This window comes from Salminus brasiliensis, chromosome 6 (genome assembly GCF_030463535.1).
Source record: "Salminus brasiliensis chromosome 6, fSalBra1.hap2, whole genome shotgun sequence".
Classification (NCBI taxonomy): domain Eukaryota; kingdom Metazoa; phylum Chordata; class Actinopteri; order Characiformes; family Bryconidae; genus Salminus; species Salminus brasiliensis.
In genome coordinates this window covers 38,838,874-38,866,839 of record NC_132883.1, presented here as the reverse complement: position 1 = coordinate 38,866,839, position 27,966 = coordinate 38,838,874, and the positions used below count along the sequence as shown (strand labels likewise).

The window sequence follows — 27,966 nt, the reverse complement described above, 5'->3', positions numbered from 1 at the left end:
CCTCCCTATTCCTCCTCCTCTCCATCCCTGGCTCCCTTGCATTCTTTGCAATCCTTGGCTTTTTGAACCCCTCTTCGTTCTCTCCTGCCACTCTGGCTCTCGCTCTTCTCCCACTCTTCCTCCTCTCCCCCCACTCTCTTTGTCTTAGGGTTCCATCATTAGCAGTCCACGGCCTCACCAGCGTTATCCAATAGCCACTGTACTCCCGAGCTGCTATGGAGCCGAAGACTACCGGCCTCACCGCCCCATCCTGAGCCCCGGAGTGGGGGTGGGGGGTGGGCCGGGGCAGCAGCAACAACACACCACACCTGTGGTGGCTGGCGCTGGGCCAGCCTCCAGCAGCAGCAGCAGCGAGAGAGGAGCCAGTGGGACGGGGAGTGGGACGAGCACAGCCGGCTCCTTCCTGGGCTCCCTGTTTGGGGGCAAGCGGGCCAAAGCGCCAGGCCCCATTATCCCCCCGGGGCCACCCTACCCCGCCCCCGTGGCCCCACCGAGCACTGGGGGGCCACCGCCCCTTTCTCCTTCCCCGTGCTCTGTGGAGGCCGGGGGCCCTTCCAAGATCCAGGCCCTGCACGCCCAGTACTGCCACACTACTACCAGCAGCAGCAGCAGCAGCAGTGTGGCTGGGCAGCAGCCTCCGCCCCCGTACTACCATCCGCACCAACGCTATCACGTGCAGAGCGCACCGGCATCTGGACACCAGCACCAGCACCCCACGCTGCAGCGGGTCACCCTGCCACGCCGGCCTCTCCCCAACCCCTCCGGGCACAACCCCTACCCTCCACCACCTTCCCAGCATGCTTTGCCGCAGGCTCGTTACGGGACCTTGGGACACATAGCCTCGCCGTGCGTCCCGCCGCCTCCCCCCCTTTCTCCTCACTCCCCACTCTCCCAACACCCACAGTTTGCCCTCTTCCACACGCAGCCTCCGCCCTCACACTCGGCCAGAGGGGGCGCCGTCAGCAAGCCTCCGCTGACATTGTCACACTCGCAGCCCCACCCGCACGCTCACTCCCACGTGGGGCATACGCCCCTCCCCGCCCATTTCATCTTCGCCAGCCCGCCCCCAGCACCCACGCAGCCACCCCCGCCCCCGCCCCCAGTCTCCGGGCCGCCGCCCGCCACTGCCCATCACGGGCCGCCGGCCGGCCCGTATCTGCCCCAGTATCCTCCGCTGCTCTCCTCCATCCCCCCTCCCCCCCCCCCACTCCCCTTTACCCCCCCCTTCCTCCCCCCTTACCCCTCTTACGCCTCTCTCCCCTCTCCCCCCCCAGCACCCCGCCCCGCCACCGCCATTGCCGGCCGGTTCACAGGCCCCGGGGCCCCAGGCCTCGGTGGGACAGAGTGGAGGAGCCGCACCTGGGGGGAGCGGTACGGTCGACCGGGCCAAATCCAAGCCTACCAACCGGATCAGCACGGTAGTGTGAGCAGGGCAAAGGGTGGGAAGGCGCGGGGTTGGGGCTCGCTGCGGGGGCCCCTGGTGGTGGGTGGAGGGACATCGGAGAGGCTGGAGGAGGTAGGAGGCCGGACCAGGACAGAGAACAAGAAGAAACGCAACCTGCTGAGACTCTGTTACTTTCACCTGCGCTTCCCGCAAGTGTAAAGGGAGACAGATGCAAGAGACAGTGCCTGCGTACACACTCAGCACATTCACAAATCACTCCTTATGCTATAAGCGTAAGGGAAGGTCAGTCACCCTACAGTGGTTTACAGTTCTAAGAGTACAACCTCAGAACCTACCATTGCTTACTTTCATTGTAAGTGTGGGAGTTACTCAGTGCCGCCCAATAGAGTCCTTTCCTCCTTCAGCTACAAACACTAAAAGCTAAAAAAAAAAAAAAAACTATAAGAGCGATAATATACACAGTTTAACCAGGTAACAAACACACACCCTCACTCACCAACAGGGGGTGCACAAACCGCCATAAGAGAATGTATTCTCAGAGCCAGCACATCAGAAACAGTAGTGCTTGTTTGAATGCCTTTCTTGATGAACTTTTCTTGATGGATCTAAAACCTGTAGATCAGGGAGAGAGAGTGTACCATCAAGGACAGTCTTAGTACTCTACAGGGCACACAATGTACATTCCAGCTGCCATTCCAGCGTGACAGAACATCTGAAATGTGTTTCAAGCATTAGCTGATAGCGGTTGCAAAAAACCATGTACGCAATAATCAATCCGTTAATTAGTTGATGTTCAGCTTCTTGCTAAAGAGAGCAGTAGGTTCGGCTGTTTTCCTGTGTAACACTGACTCATTACAGAACCTTGTTCAAAGAGACTACAGCGCCTCACGCTACTAATGAACGTTTCACCTTTCTCATTTTAAGCATATACGGCAAATTATATCAGGTGTCAAATGTTTGAATTAGAGAAGTCATGATGAATCACTTTAAGCATTGCTTTCAATCTAAACCCTCTTGGTACAGGTGTAACTGTTGTGATTGTAAATGTTAGTCCGCAAACATGAACGTCCTTGTACGCTTGCCATAAAAAGAATGCTGAAGGGCGTGATATGAGGTTTTTGACCACAGTTTGTCTATGGAAGGCAGAAGAAATGAAGGGTAAATTAAAGTGAACAGATGAAGCCCACACTTGGGTGGAGTATCAGAAGTAGTTCTGTTTTCAGGGTACAAGGTAATATGGTACTGTAGTAATATTCGCTCACCAAGCACTTCATTAGGAACACAAAGGGTCTCACTTTGCTCTCAAAACAGCTTTAACTGGTATGCACAGGATTTTGGACACACTTTAAAATTCTGATCCCTATTGACATTGGGTCACACAATTCCTACAGATTTTTCAGCAGCATTTTCATGCTGGAAATAGCCGATAGAATATTGTGGTCACAAAGGGATGCACATGGTCAGCAACAACACTCAAACAGGCTGTGTGATTGGTTGCTGTTTCTTGTTAACACAAGAAATGTTGGGTCCATGCATACATGCTGTTGGTGCCAAATTCTGACCCTACTGTCTGCATGGCTCAGCAGAAATGAGTTTTTAGTCTTCATCTGTTCAGTTTGAGGGAACCTGGTGCAACTACAGCCTCTGCTTTTTGTTCTTGGCTACCAGAAGTGGAACCGGACATGGTCTTCTGCTGGTGTAGCCCAAATTCTAGAAGCACTAAAATCATGCCACACTCAAAATCACTGAGATCACGTTTTCCTCATTCTGATGGTTGATGTGAACATAACCTGAAGCTGCTGGCCCATGTCTTAATGGCTTTATATGTTGCACTACAGCCACACAATTGGCTGATTAGATCATGTGTAGGTGTACAGGTGTTCTTAATAAAGTGCTTAGTGAGTGTAGCATTGTATAATATGGTAATACATAATAATCAAATTGTAAATGATAGAATAGCCCAATAATCCAATACCTTTTCATACTCAAAATTCCAACCGATATGTGTATATATATATATATATATATATATATATATATATATTCTTGAAAATGAATATTTCAAGATAAATTTGAAATGAGGAAACCTTTTGTAATAATCAAGCTGGGGCATTTTTAAACATCAGCCCAATTATCCTGCAGCTTTGCCCAGGCATTAGACTGGCCCTCCACCCCACATCTTCACTATCTTCTCCATAATAATGAAAACGTTGCTTGCTGCTTCATTCACTAAGCAATTGATAATACTGCAATGAGATTATACTGCATTTCTCAAAGCAGCAAAACCTTGACGCTCAAGTTTAGAAACTACAGAAGAGCTTAAAATGGGACCACCAGTGGAACACCAACCAGAGACCTGTATCAACTAACTGTCTGCTCACTATTACTTTCATTACCAGTCTCCAGTAACAGAAATGTGAGAATTCTAGATCATACTGACTGGAAGTTAATGAGACTCATACATTGCCCACAGTACTGTGTCTGTGGGAAAGGTCCACTGAATCGTTCCAGTACTGGGACTCATGACTAATGAGGGCTAGTCCATCATCTGAAGGAAACGTTCTCCTCTTTTTTAGTCTGTCTGTATTTGAAATGCTTGTTTGTATTAGTGCAAATCAAATGCATTCCACAGGGGTGATTGCATTGATGATGTCTTTCTTACTTTGCTATTTTCTTTCTTTTTTTCATTTTTATTCTGGCATAATTGTCTACTATGATTATGATTAGTTATGTTTATTATGATGATTATGATCTGTTTCATTATACAGATGGTTTAAATACAAGACAGTCATAGAAAAACATACTGTATATAAAATCCTCTCACAGTGGAGCAGAGCATGGTGGACAGTATCTGAAATGTGACCTTACATGAATTCAACGTTGGTTAGTGGTTCTTATGGACAATCACACTTGTCTTTGCAAGTGTTACTGAATGTTGCAGATTTGTCCTGAATATTTCTTTGACCTTTTTTCCAGGTTAGTTGTGGTTCTGTCATGAGATTTCAGCTGGTTTTGTTTTTATTTATTTCATTTTTAAACGTGTGATTCACAAATGTCCTATTCGGGTCGAAGCAGGGCATTCTGAAATGAATCTGGTTCTGCTGAAAGCCTTTTTCCTTTTCCTTTTTAAAAAGGAACATAAGGAACGTAGTTTACAGATTTGTACTGAGACGCGAGGCTATGGATGCTGAACTCAGCATCAGTTTAAGTAGTAATACACTAGGAGCCAGTATACTTCTACAACTAGACTACGTCAGCTCCTTGTCCACCATTAAGACCTAGGAATAAGAGTCAAAAGATGTGTGTCATTCATCTCCGACTGCTGCATATCCCAATTCCCCCCACCTTACCCACGTGGATGTTATTGCATGACTGCAGTACTTACTGAATGAAGAGTGTTCTATGGAGTACGACTGTACATAACAGGATAAAACGATTTAATATTGACCATGAAGCAAACAGAACTATTATTCAGGATTGTGTGTGAGGATGTTTGAATGTAATGCGTGTATGAGAGTGTTCCATTCATTGTAGGTGAATATTGCATATTTATTTTGTAAGCCTATACAAACGTATATAGATATATAAATATATGTCACATCGGAGCTGAATGTTATTTTAGAAATCTATGAAATATGGAATATGAAGTCTTCTAATTTGTGTACAGACAGTGTGCAACTGAATACAGAGACATCTGAATATTTATTGCTTCTAAACTATTATAAAGTGTCCTTGCAGTGGAGAAAACTGTGTGGTTTGTTCATTTTTACTGCATGCTGTCATTGTGCGTCCAGATAAATTCGATGCAAGAATAGCATCTGCAAAGTGATGCAAAGACAAGCCAGTCGTTTGTTTGTGATCTGCCAGAAAGTCAGAAAACATTCTGCTTGTCATCTCATTAGAATAAAACGCCTCCACCCACTAGCTTTTTGAAGGCCAATTCTAGCCACTTCATCTCCTCCCACTAGCTTTTTGAAGGCAGAGGCCGATTTTCAACCTGTACGTTCCTGCACTTGTGAAACGTCATCAGTTGCAGCCCATTCAAAATTTCTCACCCAGCCAAGTACAGTCAAAATACCCAGATGTGTCCTTGCTTCATCTGTGTTATCAGGGCTGCATCAGACTTCATCAGACTGTGGACTTGGGACAGCGCTCTCCCTTCTTCAGGAACTTGCCAAGTCTGTACTACCTAGTAGGCTAGTGCAAATTTGCCATTCTTTAGAATCTTTCAGAATTTCATAGGTCAAGCCTATAAGGTCACACAGCACGGTTCCTTAGGCTACTTTAAAAATCTATCATGGCTGCCAAAACATTTGACTGCAGAAATGAATATGAACTGTATCATGAGTATATAGTTATCCTGATTGAAATCGGTGGACCACAGCTGGGAGAGCCAGAGAGAGAGATGTGAACTCAAGGTGAAGTAAATATTACCTTACTGGTGTAAACAGGTGCTAATAAGAAACGACGTAGCAGTAAAATAAAAAAAATTGTGTAGCCAAGGAGATGAGTAGTGTGTAAAGGTGTGTTGGGTGGGATGAGCAGGCAATCAAACCGGCCATTCTGAACAGGGCTGTTTACACAGGGTAAGAAGGGAGCTGTTGTGGTGTTCTTACGCCTTAAACCTGTCTTGCTTCTACAGAACTCAAATTGGGCACTACACAAACACAGGTAGGTGTCTATATGGTAAATCAGGTGTGTTTGAAATAACTGAAGGACACTTATAATGACCCCTGGAAATAATGACCCCCGCCCTAGAGGGTGGTTGAAGGTTAGTGTATGGCATAAACCCCTACCTGCCCTCTTCACACAGGAAGGATGCAGCCAAATGCCTAGTTTTGGACACTGACAGTGGTTTTCATGAAACACATCAACTAAGAGATGTAAGGGCGTGTCTGTGACAAGCAGTGTTACATTATTACATTATGTGATATCGTATTCAAATCAATAACTCAAGCACATGTACATCTGAGGATTCAGATGTCATCAGCATAGAGGTTTACTTTGCAATCAACCATGGATGTGGCCTAATCACTGATGTAGATATTAAATAATACTGGCCCAAGGATCCATCCTTGAGATCACCATCTTGCTTAAATAAATAAAGATTCTGATGTGCTTTTGCTCTCTAATGGTGTAAGGGTGTGTGGATACTGGGACATACTAAATCAGTGTTACCAGTAACCAAGGGGGTTCCTCAAGGTTCGATCCTTGGTCCAGCATTATTTTATATCTATATCAATGATGATGCCACATCCGTAGTTGATTTTAAAGTAAACATGGTGTCATATAATTTGATAAGTTCATGGGGTTAAACAAAACTAATGCAATCAGACTGGGCTAATGCCATTTTTAGCTGATAGTAGCATACAATCACACTCACAGCAAATGTTGTGTTATTTTAATGAACTAGTAGATTACCTAGACTAGATGTAAAAAAAAAAAAAAAAAAAAAAAAAAAGCAAAAACAAAGAAACATCTAGAGCAAAACTCATGCAGGGGAACTTCTTGACACCCAGAATACACCAGCACAGGTACTGCAGCTTGATAGGCTCTATTCTTTTTCTTTTTTGACTAAAATTAAATGCTAAAGCTCAGTACAGCAACAGTACAGCAGCCCAGCTGCATATCCAGTTTCACTAAATGGCTAAAAAGAAGTAAAATACCAAAAAGTAACGAGTATACAACAGTACACGTCCATCAGCCTGCTTAAATGCAGTAAGTAGCCCCAGTATGTAAAGCTTCCTCCACTGGTGGTCGCTGTCCACTTTCCTTCCTTAACCGGCCATCTGCGCAAATCTTACGTCGGAACTACTTCCCTCAAAGTGAGACGTGCAATCCTTGTATGTATTATTCCGCATCGCTTCCCTACATCACTCCATCTACCTGCAATGCTTGAGTAACCTACACCTAGATGCGGTTGCCCTGCGCCAGCACTGCGGTGTGTGGTTATATCGAGCCTTTGTGCGAGCTCGTGTTTGGCACGAAAACGGCGGCGCACTTCAACACCTGCGTAATTAAAGCGTTATAAGTTGGGGGACTATTTTGTACGTAACTCACAGGCGGAAGGATGGAACAACGGCTCGATCATACAACCGAATGGGTTTCCTCCGCTTCTTTGATCGATGGATCTTGAGGGGTTGTGCTTAGGCTGTGATGAAAAACCCAAAATGGCGTGTAGCTTAGACAGGATGAACGGGGGGTAGTTCTTGGAGAGAAAAAACTGACCACTACAACGTCTTGGAGCTTGTTTATGTGTTCGGTTACATAGCGGAAGTGTCCGTTTGGTGAAACGGGTAGGGGGAAAAAAAGAGCTGCTCAGCGAATGTCGCGTATCAGCACCGCCGCCGAGAGCTGGAGCGCTGGGATGGGCTGAGAGCGCGGAGGCCGCAGATGTGCAGCCGCCCTGAGAGCGACCCACAGCCGAACAATAGAGCCTGTGATCAGCCGAGACAGTGACACGGCCTGGATTGTTTGCCCCTCACTAAACTGGGTCACTATTCGCTTTGAAGCAGCACCACAACGCGTTTGAAGACGTGCACAGACGAAGTGGCGGAATGTAAGATCATGTGGCCACACAATGTTATAACGACATAACCTTAAAGCTATCTAGCTAAGTTTGCTGAGCTCATTAACCCCTAATATCATTTAGCTAGCTAGCCTCACTGCTTCTACCGCAGCAGACTGTGGCCTGCAGAGCATCCAGTGCTAGCCAGCTCGCTAACTTGACTGTGGAAGTGCTCAATTTCTGATTGCTCTAAATGATCTCGGTGCTGAATAATTAGCTAGCTATCAAATGACTATTTCTAGCTACCTGTTTTATACGTGTATACTAATATTATTGTTTTAGTGAATTGAGTGAGCTTGGTGACGGCTAGTCCTGGCCAGGTACACGTTCACACACACCTAGCCCAACTTTTTATATAAACAACAGCTAACTAGTTATCTATTCTATTTGAATGTATCCTATAGTTTTGTTTAGTTTTTTTACAGTTGTTTATTATACTATCTACTGTCTAATAGCTAGCTACTTTTCAGTGATCCGTTCATCGACCCTACATGGAGCCCTAGCTAGCTGACTCGGCTAATGTTTGGGTTTATGTTGTGCTGTGTTTGCACTGCTAGTGTGGCTAACGGTCGTCTCTTATCCAGTCTAGCTTAGCCAAGCCTAGGCCTGCTGTCTGTGTTTCTGCAGGTCTCGTGTTTGGTCACTCGTTTTGTTGGATAACTAAGCTAGCTAGCTAGCTGGCCACTCATGTCAAGACACGGGCCGTTTGGCTGCCTTCGCTAGTTAGCTATAGCTAGCTAACTAGCTAATCAACGCGACGGGGAGCTGGCCACCAGCTACACTAGCTAGCACTAGGTTAACGATAATCCGGCCGCTGTCTTTAACAAGTTTCTTGAGGTTGCTGTTTAGCACGGACAGAGTCCAGAAAACGTTAGCTAGCTAGATAGCTACCTAGCTAATGTTGGCTAGCTAGCTACATGCTATCGGAGTCCTAATCTACTCTACTGGTGCTATCTAGCTAAGTTAGCCAGTGCTAGCTGGTATCAATATCAACACACACACAGCTTTGTTTTGAGCATGAGGTGCGGCGGTTTTAGCCTCCTAACCGAGCCTGGTTTTGTGTTAAAGTCTAGCTCTATTACACTCTAGACTCCAGACAAAGTTATCCGTCGTCTCGAGTAAGGGATAAATGGCTATTTTAGCTCGTTGACTTGAGTAGCCAGTTTGTGTAGCTAGCCTAGCAGCTACGTGTGACCTGTTCTTTCAGCACAATCGCACGTTTACCTCAGTAGAAATGTAGATAGAGACCACTAGCTGTACTTTGGTGGTTTGCCTGATTTGAAGGACTGATATTTCTGTCGTTGGTTTATAAACTTCATGTTTATAAACCAAGGCTCATAGATTTAGTTGAAGTTGGCTGCAGTTTGTTGACGTTAGCTAGCTATCTTTGTTTAGTGAGGCTGTGGCTCGAGTAGTAGCTAGACTAGAAAGCCCCATTTTGGTGCGTAGCTTCGCGGAGACCGTGATAGAGATACTGATAGACAGAGAGCTGTAGATAAACAGAGAACATGAGAGGAACACCTGATGGTGCTGATGGCCTTTTGCTACAAGGTTAGCTAATAAAAGAAGACATCGTGGCTCCGACAGTAGGTGTTAGCTGGTTGTAAGGAGCTGTGGCTGCATGTTTATTATTAAGGCTGTCCTGCTCCGTAGCTTGCTAGCTAGCTAGGTTTGCTGTTAGCGTTCACCTGACGTGTGGCCGACAGATGTTAAGGTGAATATTCACTTCTCGATGGGAAACAGACCGATTTGTCGTGCTGTACCCTAGTGACACTATTTCAGCTGACCTAATTTGTGGAATAGCACACAACGAGAAAAAAAAAATTAAAACAAAAATCCCCACTCATTTTTCACATGGAGGCAGCCCTGAATGTCTCAGTCAGGTCAGGAGGAAACATTACAACAAGCAGGTGTTCTTTGTTTTGACTTTAACCTGGAAAAGTCTGAAGATTCAGGAACTCTACAGAACAGCAGCAAATTAAGTCCTGATCTTAAATCTCTTGGTTCGAAACAGCCCTGCTGTAAAAGTGTAACGTATGCGTTGTAAGCGTTGTTTGTTTTGTGTGTGTGGCCTAAACACTTCCTGAGGAAGTGATGGCTGCCTGTTCATAAATAGAGTTGAAGCTGTGTGGGGATTGTTTAGGAAGGACTACAGAATTGTTAGTTACAACAAGGTACACCCAGTGTCTTGACTTCAGCATTATTTTAGGTTTGTGCTTTTCCTTTCAGAAAGGTCGAACGCGTGTGTTGATTGTTACAGTACCGGTTTGCAAGCTGTGGGGAGGAGGCATTTTCTGGCTTCAACAAAATAACGTGGAATTGGTTTCCCCAGAAAGTATTTAAGCCTAGGCCTAGACTGCACAGACTTCAGAGTGCTGGTTCTCTTTTAAAGGTAAAATATAGTCCGGAATAGTGTTGTCACATGCTTCAGTACTGTAGATTAAAGTATGTAAAGTGTGTTGTATTTTTGACAACGCAAATTCAGTCAATCCTGGTCAGTTCATGGTTGTAAGAGGACATTGACATTGTAATTGCTTTTAGACATGCTTACATTAGATCAATATTTGACGTAACGACTAAACTCAAGTTTTTATGCATATTTAACTATAATGTTTTGTTATAATGTAATGCAAATATAGGTAGATGTATATGTGTATAGGTGCACTATATTCAAATGTTTGTGGACACCCCTTCTAATGAATAAGTTGCACCCATTGCTGATACAGATGTTCAGACGTGCTAGCACAATTAGTTTAGTCCGGGTAGATAAGTATTGCCACTAGAATAGGACTCTCTGAGGCACCTTGCCTAATGCCAGGCATGGAGCAGTGGGACTGTGTTCTCTGGAATAATGGTGCTCCATCCAGTACTGTTGGGATGAGGTGGCATGGTGATCATAACATCCTGACCTCCCTAACACTCTTCATCTTGTTGCTGAATGCAGTGAAATACTTTCCCAGTGCATATAGTTTATGTACATGGAAAACAGCATTTAGAAAGACATCAGGATTGTCCTATAGTTCCAATATTGGTTTATTTATTTATTTTTTGTTTATGCTTAAGTTGACAACCTTGGCCTGACAAATGATGACAAATCATCTTTGACAGTAGTAGTTATTTGAAAATGACATCAGTGATTCCATTTATGAGCACATAAATGTATTTAAGTTTTGTTAAGTTTAATTTGATAAAGAACTTTGAGACTAACGTTGTACTTGTGCTGTTTTATTGTTTTCTCTGAACTTGTTAACAGAGCAATGGAGGGAGGGGACGAGTTTGTTCCGCCTCCGGAGTGTCCAGTATTTGAGCCGTCATGGGAGGAGTTTGCAGATCCACTTGGTTACATCGCCAAGATCCGTCCAATCGCAGAGAAGTCTGGGATATGCAAGATTCGCCCTCCTCCTGTAAGCGTCACAATTTGGTCATCTTGGTTAACGTTCTGCTGATAGAAGTTGTTTGACCAGTAATGTATTTAGTGCGGGCGGTATTTTGTTTTAGTTTAAAAACCTTTGCTTGGCTTTTTCATTTGTCATGTCTAAACAAGTGGTGACCTACAACCCTTAAGCAACATTAGTCTTATTCCGACTCCAGTCACCACAGCTATGTAGTTTTCCCCAGATTCATGCATAATGGTGTGTATTTTCAAAGACACTTATTACCGAGGACATGGCAGTCCGAAGACAAGCAGGCAGGAGTTAACAGCTGTGAGTTTATCCTGACCTGTATCTCTTTTCTTTCACAGGACTGGCAGCCGCCTTTTGCTGTAGAGGTGGACAACTTCCGCTTCACGCCTCGTATACAAAGACTTAATGAACTGGAGGTGTGTGTTGTAGCAGCTCTTGTTTTTATCCACTCCACTAATCACATTAGGCACCACCCACATAAATAGCCATCACCAGTGTTCACCATGTTATGTCACCTCCATTCAGGCATGTTGTGTGTGGCATGGTGTTTCTTTTTTTTTTGTTTGATACATGTCAGAATTTCTATGGATTCGGTGTCAATGTCAGTATATGCATGAAATAAACTATTCTTCTTTTGCATTGTCAGGCTGAGACGAGAGTGAAGCTGAATTATCTGGACCGAATTGCTAAGTTCTGGGAGATTCAGGGATCGTCGCTCAAAATCCCCAACATAGAACGACGCATTCTAGATCTTTTCAGCTTGGCTAAGGTACTCTTGGTATACTATGTATAAAACTGCACTACAGATCAGATCATTTGACCGTGAAGATCCCTTCTACTACTCCTAAATGATTGTAAGCTGTCTTGCCTTTATGCAGTGGTTACTACAATTTGCTTTCAGTGTATTCCTCTAACCTTAATGTTTAGATATGGAAGCATTTGTCAACTATTTAATAATAAATGCATTTTAAGATGTTATAGCGTCACGAGAATATTTGCTGGAGGTTTTAATGAACCAAGACGTAATGCAGTCTCAATACCCAACAAGAGAATCACATTACGTCTGTTAGTTTAGTCTATTATGCAACTTATTAGTTTGAGAGAACCTTGGTTGTGATTATTGCAGCCTCATGTTTATTTGGCATGTTTGCTTAGCTGTATTCTGATGTTGCAGATTGTGACTGAGGAAGGTGGCTTTGAGACCGTCTGCAAAGAGAGGAGATGGGCTCGTGTAGCCCAGAAGCTTGGTTACCCACCAGGCAAAAACATTGGCTCCCTCCTGAGGTCACACTACGAGAGGATTGTCTATCCTTTTGAGATGTTCCAGTCTGGTGCCAGCCTACCGGTACACTTAACTTTTTGTACATCCGTATAGGGGGCCAGTGTCTCGTTGTGTCTATATATGTTCTCAGTTCTTGCCAAATTCCTATTATCTGTTGGAACACTGATAATGAAGTGCGTTGTTTTGTTTTGTCTCCCCAAATATTTGTAAATCGTGCAAAGCACCACTTTCACTGTGAGTGGGCAAATGACAAATATGTCATCACAATACTCAGATATTTTCACACTATACGGTTATTTAACATTTAATATACTGTGCTATAGTAAATGCAGTTAAACAGCAGTGATTGTGCTTTTTGAAAAAGTTGATCGGTGTTGTGTAAATATTGATATCAGTGAATTGTCAAGAAAACGGTTACAGTGGTGTAATGGTAAGGGTGAAATAGTCACATTGCCCACCCCTGATTTTTGCTCACTACTCAACAAAATCTGTAAACTTAACTGTAAAAACAAAAGCGTCATAGAATAGTTTTTTTTACTTTGCTGGCCATCAACACCACCACCTCGTACTGTTTCTGCTTCTGTCCACACTGAACCCCCTGGCGTTCAATTACCATTACGTGTAAAAGTCCATTGGTGAAAAGGGACTTTATTATGAACAAGATAAGCAATGTCTGTTTTTCTGTGTGTTTGTGTGCAGCCGTGTAAGCCCAGGCCGTATGAGAGTGACGATGTGGATAAGGAGTATAAGCCCCACTCCATCCCCCTCCGCCAGTCAGTCCAGCCCTCCAAGATGAGCAGTTATGGACGAAGAGCCAATCGCCTGCAGCCTGAGGTGAGTGGCTTGTGTGGTTAGCCAGTCAGATTGTGAAGAAAAGGAAAAATTGTGTGTATGTGTGTAATTGTGTACCTTCGGATGAGTCACATGGGGAGCCAAAGTTACACCACCCACTGATTTGGAACTCATTAAGAACCTGTTCATCATGTTTTGGAGAATGTTTTCATGAAGGAACCCTGACTTTCTCTTTAAATGTTACATCCAGAGTGCGGCACTCGCTAATTTGATTTTATAAAATTAAAGTTCACAACACCTGTGTGGCATTTAGTACATCAGCATGTTGATTAAACAGTAAGAAATAACATTGTTAAATTGTTAGGATGTTGTGATCAAAGGGTTCTGAGAGGCAAGTTACAAAAAAAGCTACTACTAAATCAGAACTACTTTCCATGCTCGTCATTCAACTGTATTAAAATTAATTTGCTCATCACTGCTGCAATGTTACACCAACGCGTACCTTTTAAAAGCAAATGTGCTGCAATATTAGTCTTACAAAAACCTGCATAAGGCCAAAAAGCATCTGCTCGTCTTAGGACAAGATCAGTATCCAGTGGTGCCCATCACAGTAATTCACCATAAGCATTAGAAAAGTCCGCTTGGTCACTTAACTTAAAGTTCAGTTAGTTTGCTGTTGCATCTCTAAAATTGTTTACCAGAAAGAAGCAAGCCTTTAAGTTGATTGTCCTGTAGGGCTTGATGTGTGTTGAAATATTACACTTTTCGCCGCAGTGGATCCATCTCCGTGTTTACAGTGTTTGTGTCTCAAGATTTCATGTACGCTTTTGTCCAGTCACATTTCAGGATACATGCCCCTGCATGCTTTGCCGCTTCTGACGCCATGCTTTCAAAAATGCATCTCTACTCTGTTCCATTGCTCTCTTGTTGCCATTGCTGCTGTACTCTCTTGCTCTTTTTTTTTTTTTTTTTTTTCTCCCCATTTCTTTCTTCATGTGCACACATGGACTTTAGGTTAAATCTTTTCTTTTTTGTAAATAAATATTTTTTATCTTGCATAATGTTTTGTAAACCCATTTGGCCTCATCTTAAGAGATTTTATACCTTCAATGCTGATCCTTCTCACCTTTAATCAGTGTCTGTGGGTTATTCTTTCTGCTGTACTTCCTTTTTATTTGCCTCCCCATTACATCGATCAGTAGATTCATGATATAAGGTGTATTGTTAAGTAGACACTGACTTACTTAACATGGGGGTTCTTTAGTAAAGGCAATGGCTTTTTTTTTTTTTTTTTTTTTTTTTTTTTTTCTCCAAATACATGCTTAATGCTTCTTTGCGTGGTGGTTTCTTAAATACAAGAAAACCTCTCTTAATAAAAAGGGTTCCGCTTTTGTTATGAGTCAGAGAACACCTTCTGCGGCTATGGAGTCCTTTTGGTTTTAAGTGTAGTTGAGACTTGAAGCTGTGCATTCACTGAAGCATGCAGCCTGAAGATAAAGCCGATGATAATGATTCAACATATTGAGATATTACGGTGCTGTATGCAAGGTTGATTCATTGAGATTATTTTTATTATTTATTTAAAAAAATCTAAATCTGCATAAAGTTAATTATGTCTCAGTAAGAACACTGGCACTGAAGACTGAAGCTATTGGTCAGAGGGTTTAAACACAACACAAAATGACTTTTACATGTAACCTATTCATTAAAAGTCAGTACTGAGTCCATACAGTATTGCCAAACATTAAATTATAGCTATACCTCTATGTCCGTTTCCATGAATTCAGAGTAAGATAAATAAAATCTAGAAAACTGTGTAATCAAATTTAAAGCTTGGGATAATTATGGATGTTTCAACCCTGTTTGGTTGGAGTGGAAGCATTTGCTCTGCAGATATTCCAAGTGTTTTTTATTTTTCACTGTAAGGTGTTCCACAGTGCAGACTTCTGAAAATCCACCTCACTGACGCAGGGAACATCTGTCTGTGACCTCTATACCACATGATGTAGTGCAGTAAAAGCATCAAAAGGTCCTAATTGGATCGGACTTAACATAGCAGAGACCCAATCCAATAAAACGTGTCCAGATTGGACCTATATCTGGATATAGATTATTAATAGAAAGATGTACCAAAAAAAAAAAAATCAAATTGGATGTCTTTTGGTTATGTAGTGTCCATAAACGCACCTTTTTCTTTTATTTACTTTCTATCACTCTCCCTTTCTTTCCTGTTCCTTACTGTCGGTTCATTGATGTATTTTTTTTTTCCCCTCCCTGGTCGTGCCCTCTTTGTCTCTGGAGTCCATTTTGTTCTGGTTGTTGTCTCCCCATGCAGGGTCCAGAGGATCCAACCCACCACCCTCTTACCACTGGCTCTCAACACATCTCCTCGGTACTGCCTCTCGCTTGCGCTCTCTTTTCTCTCTCCCTGCATATCTTTTATTTTTTTTAAACAACTTCTTCACATTAACACCTCTCCTCCTTCTCTCACACACTCACTTTCTTGTCTTTCGCTTCCACTGATGTGTAATATCTGTTGAGTCTCACACTCCGTCCTGTCTGAACTAAGCCTACCTTTGTTGCTAATGTCTATTGTGAATAAGCCAGACTAACTGTAATGTTCCCTGCATCTTCGTGCCTCCATTTCCCCCCCTCTTGTTATCCTTAGTCTGCATTAGCCTTAACAATAGTGTTGCACATTAAAATGCTGTGTTTTTGCTTGTCTTGTCAAACATATAACAAACTGCAAGCTTGCTTCGGTTTCCTCTTGGTTGGCGAAACTTCTTATAGGTGCTCATGATTTTGGGCTACTTACTGCTTCTAACCTCACCTTTGGTGTGCTGTATTGGTATCTCTGCTGTTTCAGCCTCCTAACGCTCTTACTCCTCAGCTTGGCTACTGCTTCTCCTGCGCTCGCTCTCTTTTTAAATGTGTAAATACAACAGAAGGTCTTGTGCCAGTGCTCAGTTTATATAAGACTATTGCAAGAATAATGTTTTTCTTATTTATAAGCACAAAGCTTATGCTGTAGTTCAGTCTGTAAGGCAGGGGTGGGCAATATGACGTTACGTTCATTATTGTTTTGGTTTCATGATTGTTCCTTCTATCCCTTCATTAATAGTTTTTGTGAAATTTTAATAAATGTTTGTTTTTGTTTTTATTTATTTCTTTTGTTGGCTGTCAGAAAACACATTTATTAAATATTTAAATTATCACCACCCTGATATTTTGCCTCATGGGGAAACATGTTGGTTTTCTTTTTATGGAAGTAGGGGTGACTGCTCTATTCTTCTGAAGTCGTATTTTACAGTTTTGTATCTGTAAAAAGTACAGGGATCTCGCTGTGGGCCTTGGTGTATGTACATTTTGTAGACGTAAATAAAACGAGCGGACCTTTAACAGTTTTAGGGTTTGAAGTCTTATGGTTTTGTTGGTTCGTTGTATTCAATTGAACATCACATACTTTGTTCTGAGAGATGTTGCATGCTCTGAAAATGTTCGTGTCATATCGTCCACCCTTTGCGTAATGATGCTAACCTCAACTAGAGGGTCAGGTTTAGAGTCAGTCTTAGCGTTGACTTTTGTTAGCAATAAAAGTCAGAGACCTACCTCCTGAACCCACACTGGGGTTATTCCTCTGACCGCTGACCTCTGGCTTTCAGCCGGAGCCTACCGAGGAGGACATAGAGAAGAATCCTGAGCTAAAGAAGCTGCAGATCTATGGAGCAGGACCCAAGATGATGGGCCTCGGCTTGGTAGCACGAGACAAGGCCAGGAAAAAAGGTATCGTAGTTATTTATATTAAGCATTTGCTTTATCAGTGTTTTGCATACAGGTAAATGCCATAAATGTCTCCTGTGTGGCCTTTAATTAACAATGTCACTGTGGTTGTTGATTTAGCATATGTCCTCATCCTCCTGCACTTCTGTCTCTCTCCCGCTTACGTCAGACGAGCTGCCTCAGACGGTTATAGTTCGAGACGGCAGTGCTGCTGGCACTGTTAAAGAAGAACCAGCAGAAGCACAAGTCACAAGGTCAGACTCTGACATACCCCCACCGCCTCCAAACCTCATCGTTAAGAGTGAGGTGAAGAAGAAGGAGGAGAACAGCGCAGATGAGCTTGACAACGGTGTTAAAGATGAGCCCTGCACAAAGATGACCATGAGGCTCCGACGCAACCTCACCAACCCTCAGTTTGTAAGTGGGCGTATGTGCTGGTTAGGGAAAGAGAGGTAGTGATTTGTCTGGACTTTGTAAAAAAAAAAAAAAAAAATTCTGTTGAAGAGAATGGAAAGTAAACAAGATGATGTGGTTTGGTTCAACAGTTTAACCCCCCCGAACCCTAGGTTTATTGTTTAGTTATCAATCCTAGTGCAGAAACTCTGAATTATTTGGTAACCTATGAAATGGATGTTCATTATAACAGTTTATAATGTAGTTGAAGTAAAGAGGTGTGGGTGTACAAACAGGGACTGTGGGGCAAAGATAAACAGTAAAGTGGACAGATTTAGAATCAGGCAACCGAAGATGGAGTTAATTAGAAGGCTTAGATTGTTTGCCGCTATACTGTTGTTGTGATGGATGTCAAAACCGCATTAACCAGCAGCAGCTAGCCCTTGTAAAGAAATGGCTGCAGCTAGACTTGCTATACTTTAGGTATAAGCCAGTTGATGCTGGTGACTGGCCTAGTCCAACGAGCAAGCAGGATTTTAGGGTTTGAAATGGGTTCAGTCTCTCACACACAGACACGCAGAATGCTCTGTTTTTCAGGTGGACTCCTTTGTGTGTCGAATGTGTGGCCGCGGGGACGAGGACGAGAAGCTGCTGCTATGTGATGGTTGTGATGATAATTATCACACCTTCTGCCTCCTGCCTCCTCTCACTGACCCTCCCAAGGGCAACTGGCGCTGTCCCAAGTGTGTGGCAGAGGTGAGAGCAAGATCAGTGTGAAATCCATGTTACATCCAATATGGAATGTTGTTACAATACATTTGATGTTGCAAATAGGTATAAATAGATTTCAGTTGTGTACCTCTCTAGGTGGCTTTTGTTTGTTGGTTCAGAGTTTTTGTTTGTTTTTAAATATGTGTGTGTGTGTGTGTAGGAATGTAAGAAACCTGCTGAAGCGTTTGGTTTCGAGCAGGCCACCCGAGAATATACGTTACAAAGTTTTGGAGAGATGGCAGACACATTTAAGGCTGATTACTTCAACATGCCTGTCCATGTGAGTATAGTGTATAGATGCATCTCTTGAATGACAAATGGAGCTGTAGCCATTTTAATTGTCACTCTAAAATTGTACAAACCATTGTAATACTCTATTGCTTTAAAAAATAATAAGAGAAAGTTTCAGCTTTAACTTTGTTTCTTTGAGAGCATTTTTCTACTCTCTGATCTGTTTACAGTAACAAATGTTAAAAAAATACAAAAAATATTTTGGGCACTGATTTATTTATTTTCTGCGTGGTGTCTTATTGTTTTTCTTTTAAGATGGTGCCAACAGAGCTGGTTGAGAAGGAGTTCTGGCGGTTGGTTAGCAGTATTGAGGAGGACGTTACTGTAGAATATGGAGCTGACATTCACTCGAAAGAGTTCGGCAGTGGTTTTCCTGTCAACAACGGCAAGAGGCATTTATCAGTGGAAGAGGAGGTTGGATTTGGTTTTTTTTGTTTTTTTTTCTCCTCTTTCGACAAGCAAGCAGCTTTTTTTGTCATTATTTCTTACCGTTACCTACCTCATTTGCTTTTGTTCTTTCATTTCCTATTTTTCTATTTCTCTTGCTATTTTGGTCTCTATTTGCCTCTCAAGATCAGTATTTTTGTTGCCGCAAAATAGACATTCAAATAATCAGCCCTTTATCTCATAACATTCCCTACCCCCCCCCCCAACTCAACAGTCAACTGTTCAACTTAAAGCTTGGCTTGACTTTGTTGTAGGACTATGCTCGCAGTGGCTGGAATCTGAATGTGATGCCTGTGTTGGAGCAGTCAGTATTGTGCCACATCAATGCAGATATCTCGGGCATGAAGGTGCCATGGCTATATGTGGGCATGGTGTTCTCTGCATTCTGCTGGCACATTGAAGACCACTGGAGTTACTCCATCAACTACTTACACTGGTAATATCACAAACCACGGTCATTGCTTCATGTTATGTCACATGTACATATTAAGCTGTATTAGGTATTAAGCCTTCCCAGATTGTCAGATAAAGTCGCTTTACCACATTTAAGGCTATATGTACATTTTGCACCAGTGAATAAGGTAAAAAAAATTATCACCTTGAGACATTGACCTAAAAGTCCAGAGAAAGATTGGCTGCAGTTTAAAAATAAATAAATGTTTTTCACTCAGGGGTGAGCCCAAGACGTGGTATGGTGTTCCATCAGTAGCAGCTGAGAAGCTGGAGGAAGTGATGAAGAAATTAACTCCTGAACTCTTCGAGTTTCAGCCTGACCTGCTCCATCAACTTGTCACCATCATGAACCCTAATATACTCATGTCTCATGGAGTACCGGTCAGTACGATAAACGCAACCACACCTGTCTTCACAAGGTTATTTATCATGCTTTATGATCATATTTCGGCTTTATTTTTCGTTCTTACAGGTTGTTCGTACTAATCAGTGTGCAGGAGAGTTTGTAATCACTTTCCCCCGAGCGTATCACAGTGGCTTCAATCAGGGATATAACTTCGCTGAAGCCGTCAACTTCTGCACTGCAGATTGGGTATGTGTAAGGAAATGCCTTGCATGTCTCTTTAAACATGCGTTTGATATTGCATGCTATTCCTTAAGGACAGATTTGTAAACCTGTCTGTTGCTCCTTTAGCTGCCCACAGGACGTTCCTGTATCGAGCATTATCGCCGCCTCCGCCGCTACTGCGTGTTCTCTCACGAGGAGCTTACCTGTAAGATGGCTGCTTGCCCAGAGAAGCTGGACTTGAACTTGGCTGCTGCCACGCACCGGGAGATGTTCATCATCGTCCAAGAGGAGAGGAAACTTCGCAAAGCCCTGCTGGAGAAGGTGAGAGGCAAAGAAGATGGAGTTATTGAGGTACTAGTGTAGACTAGTATAGCCCTCTCAGCATATTTGAGTAATTGAAAGATGAGTGTGCGGGGTAATTTAGAGACAGCATTATGACCAGTCAGTATTCAGGCAGTCATTGTTCACGGTTATGTTATGGTAGAAAAAAGCCTTTCATCATTGGTTGAAGGGGAATTACTGATGCAGCAGATCTGAATTTTCAGCCTTTAGAGGGTGCACAAGCTTGATTTGGTGTTCAAGACATCAAGATCACACTGACATGATCTATAATGTTATTACATGATAGTCTCTCAATTTCTGAGCATTAAGAATCTTTAGCTGTGCCAACAGGGTATAACTGAGGCAGAGCGGGAGGCATTTGAGTTGTTACCGGATGACGAGAGGCAGTGCGATAAGTGTAAGACGACCTGCTTCCTCTCGGCCCTGGCCTGCACCAACTGCCCCGAGCGCCTTGTCTGCCTCTACCACACACAAGACCTCTGCTCCTGCCCCACCGACAAACTCTACCTCAGGTACACCTGATTTCCTGCTTAATGGGGTTTGGCAGTAGTCCTGCCATTGATTGAGATTGAAATGGTGCATGTAAGTTGTATAAGCATAACCCTGTTCTCTGTCGTGCTGTCTTTCAGGTATCGGTACACTCTGGACGAGCTGTTGGCAATGCTGCACAGGCTGAAGGTTCGAGCTGAGTCCTTTGACTCTTGGGCCAACAGAGTAAAGGAAGCCCTTGAACAAGAGGAGGGCAACAAAATAGGTCAGCCACACAGTGTTGATGATGATGATGATAATATTATGGATGTAAAATCTGTGTTCTGTGAATCGTTACACCCTTAGATAAACTATATGGACAGATGTGTTGATGAGGTCAGGATATTAGACATGGTGCTAGTAGGTTCATGTTCATCTGAGTCCTATTCTGTTTTCTACTAGCCAAACTCTGTGTGTGTGTGCATTTGCACATCTGTGTCAGCACCAGGTAAATCTTAAAATGGTTGAATGGTGTCCAACAGGGTGTCCACAAACATTTGTTCTGATGTATGATTTGATTCTGATTTATTTGTCTCCTTCTAGGCATTAAGGATCTGGAGGTTTTGAAGGAGGAAGCGGTTGAACGGAAGTTTCCAGACAATGAGCTTCTCCAGCGGCTCACAAATGTACTAGCGGACATCCACAGGTGCAAGAGCAGGAGCACAGAGCTTCTAAACGGCACCCAGAGCAGCAGGATGAGTCTACAGGACCTCCGGACACTGGTGGAAACTATGCAAAACTTACCCTGTGTCATGGAGCAGATTGGGGAGGTGCAGGTGAGCATGGGTTATTTGCAACATTAGCCATTTAATTCCAGCGCAAAAAAGCAAATGTACTTGTCACCAAGCATGGCTACCTTGAATTGCCATGATACTGACTCTTTCAAACTAATCCTTTAAATGTCATTGTTTATTCAAAAGTTAGTCCAGAAATCATTCATATTCATTAGTTAACTAATCTGCTAAAAAATAACCAACACCCTTCTCTCTCTCTCTCTCTCTCTCTCTCTCAGACTGTATTACAGAAGATTGAGGAGTTTGATTCCCGAGGTCAGGCACTGGTGAACAGCAGTGGAGACGAGTGGAAACGGGCTGCTTCTTCTCCACCAGCAGCAGATATAAAGGCTCTGCTGGAGGAAGGTGCTCTGCTACCTGTAGTGGCCCCTGCATGCGAGTTGCTCGGTGGGCTCCAGGAGCAGGGCCGCTGGCTGGAGCAGGTGCGGCGGACGTTGGGGCCAGAGGGTGGAGAGGTGACCCTGGCAGTGCTGAGGAACCTGATGGAGACCGGATGCAACGTACCGCAGAGTGTAAGCGTGGAGACTGCCATGGCAGAACTGCAGGAGCTTCTCACCATCGCCGAGCGCTGGGAAGAAAAAGCCCAGATTTGCCTGGAGCACAGGTATCTACGCACCCACTGTACTGATGAGCTTTGAACACCTTTAATTGCAAATCTGTAAATGTATGGCCATCATGGGTTGTGCAGGTCTCTCTTTATATACGTGCATGTAATGTTAACTGTAATGCTATAATGCCAAACCAAAATGTGTGAAAGAACAAGATTAAACCTAGAAACAGGGGCAGCAAATATTTACTGAGGCATCTCGAGTGATTCCATCCCCGATATAGAATTAAAGGCAGCCTAGCAGTCAACATCCATTGAACCTATCACTTCATTGTGTTGAAGTTGACTCCTCTGTGATGCTCGTCTCTAACCCCGTTCTGTGCATCTTCTTTTTTTTTTTCCTCTGAATGGCTGTCTGTTGCTGGTGGAGCAGGCAAAAGCATCCTCTCTCAACACTGGAGGCCATAGTTAATGAGGCCCAGCTGATCCCAGTGCAGTTGCCAAACATCCTCTCCTTGCAGGCCTGCCTGAGCCAGGCCCGGGCCTGGGTCACGGATCTGGAAGAGATCCAGGCAAGAACACACACATTTTTCTTCTTAAAGAAAGTTGAATTAAGTGTTATGAAAATGTAACAGTCAAAAACCATAAACCTCTAGTGTACCCACATGAATTATTAGTCATGGTTGTACTTTAGGTGCCAATCTATAGAGATTTTTGTAGTGTTAATATTTTTACATGTTATGTCATACCCTTTTCTCTCTTTCACCCTCTGTCATGGAGCAGAATGGTGAGCACTACCCGTGCCTGGATGACCTGGAAGGCCTGGTGGCAATTGGCCGGGACCTTCCAGTGCGGATGGAAGAGCTGCGACAGCTGGAACTGCAGGTGGCCAGCGCTCACTCCTGGAGAGATAAGGCCAGCAAGACGTTCTTGAAGAAGAGCAGTCAGCACAGCCTGCTAGAGGTGAGAGAACACTGTGAGGGGAAGGCTCCTAGGCCAGTTAACAGACCCTGCAGTTAACAGATGATGTGCCTCATTAGACTGGTTTGGACAAGGATTATTATTGGAAACAAAAAAAACATATGGGCAAATTTGGCAGTTTTTTTGCAGCACTCTGAGTCGGACCTCTGTAGTGGTGGTTGTGTGAATAGGTTTTCTGTCTGTGCAGGTGTTATGTCCATGTGTGGAGAAGAGGAAGAAAAGGGAGGAAGACTCCGTAAGCTCAGAAGCTGATTCAGATGTCAATGTTTTGGGTCTCACTGCTCAGGACCTCCGAGACCCAGGAGCTATTGTGAGTGGGAGCACAAACATGCAAAAAAAAAAAATTGAAACACATGGTCTGTTTGGTGGCTTTGTATTATATTTGGCTTGTCAGGTTTGTCCAGATGCATACCACCTCAGGCACAGGCTTGTTACTGTGCAGCAGTAATGTGTTCTGTGTTTTCTTATTCGACTAGGTAATGGCGTTCAAAGAAGGTGAGCGTCAGGAGAAGGAGGCCCTCCTTCGCTTGCAGCAGCTAAACCTTGCCAAGCCTGGCCTGGAGAGCAATGCAGGGAACGCAGAGCCCAGGGACATAAAAACAGAGCGGAGGGACTCTATGGACTCAGACACTCCCCTTCCCTCTGACAACCCCCAGCAGAACGGTGATTCCTCCACCTCCACATCCTGCCAATCGTTGTGTGTGTGCGGTGGCCCGCCCCGGCCCTTGCTCTACCGCTGCCATTTGTGCAGAGACTGGTTCCACGGAGGCTGCGTACCTTTCCCTACTGTGCTGGGTTCTACTGAGGCACCCTTAGCCAACCCACTTTGTTGGTGGGACTGGGACACGCGTTTTCTGTGCCCACGGTGCCAGCGCTCACGGCGCCCGCGATTAGAGACCATCCTGGCACTGCTGGTGGCTCTGCAGAGGCTGCCAGTGCGCTTACCTGAGGGGGAGGCTCTCCAGTGCCTCACAGAGAGAGCCATAACTTGGCAGGGTCGAGCCAAAGAGGCTTTGGAGACTCCAGAAGTGCAGAAGGCTCTTCAGAGACTGCAGGAACTTAAAGAGACGCAGATTAAGAAGGAAAAGGAGAACCAGCAGCATCCGGAGGAGGAGAAGGAGAAAAAGAAAAGGAACAAGGAGGATGTAATTGTGCTGTCGGACTCTGAGGAACAAGAGGATAGTGTTATAGACTTGACGGAAGAGGGCGACTTGCAGAAAAAAGACAAAGAGAAGGCTGCTAATGGAATGCAGGTGAGATCTGGACTTTTACCTGTCTTATAGCTTCACCGGTCTGCCCATATTGTGCTTAGTTAAATTTATGCACACAGCAGAACCTGATCATGATCATCAAGAGAACCTGTTCAAAACCAGTATGACCTAAAAGTAGGGATGTATGATAGTATTGCAAATATAATGGCATAATTATTATTAATTTAAAACATTGTGCTGAATTATTGAATTATTGTGCATAATGCAGACATTTTAGCACCTTATACTGTACTCGTCTCTACAATCGTACCTTTTCTGTGATGCTGGTCCAGGTGGATTTAATGCCATTTCCATAGGTTTATGCATCTTCGCACATTTAAATGGAAAATGTTATGTGAGTCGAATTATTTTCCAGAATTATGTTTTTAGCGTGACTTAAAAAATTGTCTCTTCCAACAGGCTGGCTGTGAAAATGGAGTTAAGAAGACAGATATACATAACATAGCAGGTTGGGAGTGTTTCTGTAAAGTTACTTTTTGTATAAAAAAAGTTGAATAGAATTTGCTACATTTTGCTGGTTTCATCATGAATGTTTGTTTTTCCCTCTCTATTCTCTCTTGTTAGGGGTTGAGTCTCTGGTGCCATTGGTATCATGTCTTAAGGGGCCAGTGATCGAACTGACCCCCTCAACCTACGCGCAGTTAGAAGAGCTTCAGCTAGAGGGCGACCTGCTAGAGGTCACGCTAGACCAGACACACACCATCTACAGACTCCTTCAAGCAGCGTCCTCGCCGCCTCACCAGTCACTACACACATTATTACAGGTGGGAGAGCCTTGGCCACATATGTATTATTAGAGCTGTGTGTGTGTGCATTTATTCATTTGTGGAGTATAAGAAAAATATTACTCGTTTTTAATGTAAGGGTTTTCGATTACATCATCAAATTACCTTTTGGAATTTCTGCTTGGTATTCCCCTGCTGAGATGATGACCAGTATCTCTGTGTGAATCAGTGGGAGGGGGGGCATTTCTTTGTTGCCCATTTTGACGGTATCCCCTCTGTGTTTCAGATTGAACTGCAAGAACAGAAGCGCTCAGGTCGTGGCAGCAGGACAAAGGACGCTCGGCGGAAGAGGAAGAGTCAGAAAGCCGAAGGAGGACCCAAGTCCACAGAGCCTGCAGAGTCCAAGAAAGCACGAGCTCTTAACCACACACCTGTACAGACAAACCAGGAGGTACTACAGACACACTTACTGATTTTAGTCAAGTGTTTATAGGCTGTTCCAATCCTTACTTCATGGTTGATTTACAGATTATTTTGGGGCACCATAAACTTTTTGGACTAGCAGAAAGCTTAAACTGACTGATTCAAGCATCAATTCTGCACAGAATGTTAAAGGCATAGCAGACTGAAGTAAATGGTAGTAGACTATAGGCCTTTAAACAGCAGGGGCCTTATTTAATTAATTAAAGTTTAGGTAAACAATTGGTTTGTCAGGCAGTAGCGTGTTATGCCTATTAATCACACATCTGGCTAGTGCATCCCAAAGTGGTTGAAGGTTCCGTTTTGCTGTGTCTGCAATTCCATCTCAATTGATAAAAATGAAAGACTGATTATATAGTTATGTAGCTACTTTATGTTAACGCTACCAGTTGTGACTGTGGCGGCATATGAAGTAGAAACAGACACACCTTTCTACTTTTTAACTCTTTAAAGCCTGAGGCATCAAATAATTGCCAGATGGTTCTAATCTTTCTGGTTCTAGTATAGTTCTTATACATGTATACATTATTTAATATTTAAGGTAATTAATTACACTGGTGTTGCAGAGGTCTCAAACTGTAATATGTATCAGATATGATCCTCTTGGCTTTAAAAGGTTAATAACTAAAGTGTCCTCTGCAGCTACTGGCTATTAGTTTTTCACTGGATTGTTTTCCTCTCTTCTCTCCACTGCAGGTTTTGTGATGAGTTGTTAGTGACCTGTGACATGGATGACAGTGGAACGAACACCCACAACACAACAGTTCAGTAAATCACTCTGGGCCAAAGAAGCACCCAGACAGCAGAGGAGATTACATGTTCATTGTTCACACTTATTAAGCTCACCCGTGTGTGTGTGCGCGCACGCACACTTGCTGTCCATGACCAACCGACTCATTTCATTTCCCTACTCATGCACACTCCCTCCAACAGCACCATTGGTTACCTACTGCACTCCCTCCTCATCTACATCAGTTCATCATGTCTTCATTTTTCATTGCGCATCCCTCATCCCAAACTTCTCCTCATTGTTCTCAGTTGATGCAGGGCTGTTCTGTCACTGTCTACAGCGGTCCCCCTCTACTTTCTCTGTCTGCTGCTTTCCAGTGGGGGATTACTGGGAATTTGCTCTCTGGACCAGCTGGCTGTTTAAACTGTACCAAACAGCGCTGAACTCACCAAATGCCAGTTCGCTGTCCTGCGAAATGTGACCCAATCTAGCCACACACCCCCATCCGCTCACGCACACTGGTTTGGTGGCATCGGACATACAAAGAGGAGTGTGGCACAGTTGCCATGACAGTACTTGTATTTTTTATGTATTGAGTCTCGTGTTTTGTTGAGGCTGTTGAGGGAGACTCTCAGATTTTGAATAAACTAGTAGATTATTTTGGGAAGGGGAGGGGGGGGGTGTAAAACAGAAAAAAGGCATTTGAGTTTTGGTGCTACTTTCCCAAAATAGGTCACTGCATATTATTCCTCTATCTACTGACTTTTAATTTTAACCATGTCAATTATTTTCCTTTTCCCTTGACGCTTGTTTCGTCTTGTTCTGCTGTCTCTTTTCTCCCAGTTCTTCTTTTTCCTTCTTTCTTCCCCCAAAAGTCTAAGGAACTGTACAAACACCTCACTGTAACTCACTTTAGCTCCATTTTATTTTGTCCTTGGTTCTAATAATTATTATAATTATTATTATTATTGGTATTGCAGACAAGCAATTCTTGTGAGTTTGTGTATAAACATTTTCATTTCAATGTTGCCTTTTTGTTTCTATTCACTCTTGTTAGAGAATAAAAGTTTAGAATTGTTTTAGGAGTCGGTGGAGGTGTGATCTGTCGGCTTGTGCCGTTGAATTATGTATGAACTGTTTCCTCGTGTTAAAGAGGAAGGTTTTTTGTTTGTGTTTTTTTTTATTATTATTATTTTTTGCTGCTTCTACAAGCATTTGTGAAAGAATGGGTTGCTCTCAGGAGCTCAGTAAATTGCAGTGTGGTAGGTATAAATAGGATGCCACCTGTACAAGTTAAGTCATGAAATTTTCTACTAAATATTCCACAGTCAGTGGAAGCAACTGGGAATGACAGCAACTCAGCCATGAAGTGGTCGGCTGCTTAAAATGACAGAGCGGGTACCAATCGTTACAG

General features: G+C 43.5%; 2 protein-coding genes across 8 annotated transcripts in view; both read left to right on the top strand.

The window, feature by feature from the left end:
* iqsec2b (IQ motif and Sec7 domain ArfGEF 2b) overlaps positions 1-5,152 on the top strand; it is a 76,229-nt gene extending 71,077 nt beyond the window's left edge. For 2 of the 6 annotated variants that reach the window (XM_072682334.1, XM_072682333.1), the window contains exon 14: positions 149-5,152. In XM_072682334.1, coding sequence (XP_072538435.1) covers positions 149-1,603 — 1,455 coding nt within the window. In that variant the 3' untranslated portion in view covers positions 1,604-5,152. The remainder of the gene's footprint in view (positions 1-148) is intronic. The other 4 variants (XM_072682336.1, XM_072682335.1, XM_072682337.1 and 1 more) reach the window with 3 other exon arrangements.
* Positions 5,153-7,301: 2,149 nt separating this feature from the next.
* Positions 7,302-27,576, top strand: kdm5c (lysine demethylase 5C). 2 transcript variants are annotated; one of them, XM_072682330.1, is made up of 28 exons: positions 7,302-7,964; positions 11,227-11,377; positions 11,716-11,793; positions 12,024-12,146; positions 12,552-12,722; positions 13,359-13,493; positions 15,787-15,843; positions 17,114-17,234; positions 17,401-17,648; positions 18,222-18,380; positions 18,556-18,675; positions 18,942-19,100; positions 19,388-19,569; positions 19,805-19,967; positions 20,059-20,178; positions 20,281-20,475; positions 20,827-21,008; positions 21,126-21,250; positions 21,568-21,800; positions 22,037-22,422; positions 22,799-22,937; positions 23,149-23,328; positions 23,534-23,656; positions 23,823-24,599; positions 25,017-25,065; positions 25,182-25,381; positions 25,629-25,793; positions 26,519-27,576. In XM_072682330.1, the coding sequence occupies exons 2-28, from the start codon at positions 11,231-11,233 to the stop codon at positions 26,525-26,527; spliced, it is 4,746 nt and encodes a 1,581-aa protein (XP_072538431.1). In that variant the 5' UTR covers positions 7,302-7,964; positions 11,227-11,230; the 3' UTR covers positions 26,528-27,576. The 2 variants fall into 2 exon arrangements, with proteins under 2 accessions (XP_072538431.1, XP_072538432.1); XM_072682331.1 differs by lacking the exon at positions 15,787-15,843.
* Positions 27,577-27,966: the final 390 nt, after the last annotated feature.

Coding starts and splice junctions, on each gene's coding strand:
- kdm5c (XM_072682330.1), top strand. CDS start 11,231: ATGGAGGGAGGGGACGAGTTTGTTCCGCCTCCGGAGTGTCCAGTATTT. Junction 11,378..11,715: donor GCAAGATTCGCCCTCCTCCT/GTAAGCGTCACA, acceptor TTTCTTTCACAG/GACTGGCAGCCGCCTTTTGC. Junction 17,235..17,400: donor AGACAAGGCCAGGAAAAAAG/GTATCGTAGTTA, acceptor CGCTTACGTCAG/ACGAGCTGCCTCAGACGGTT.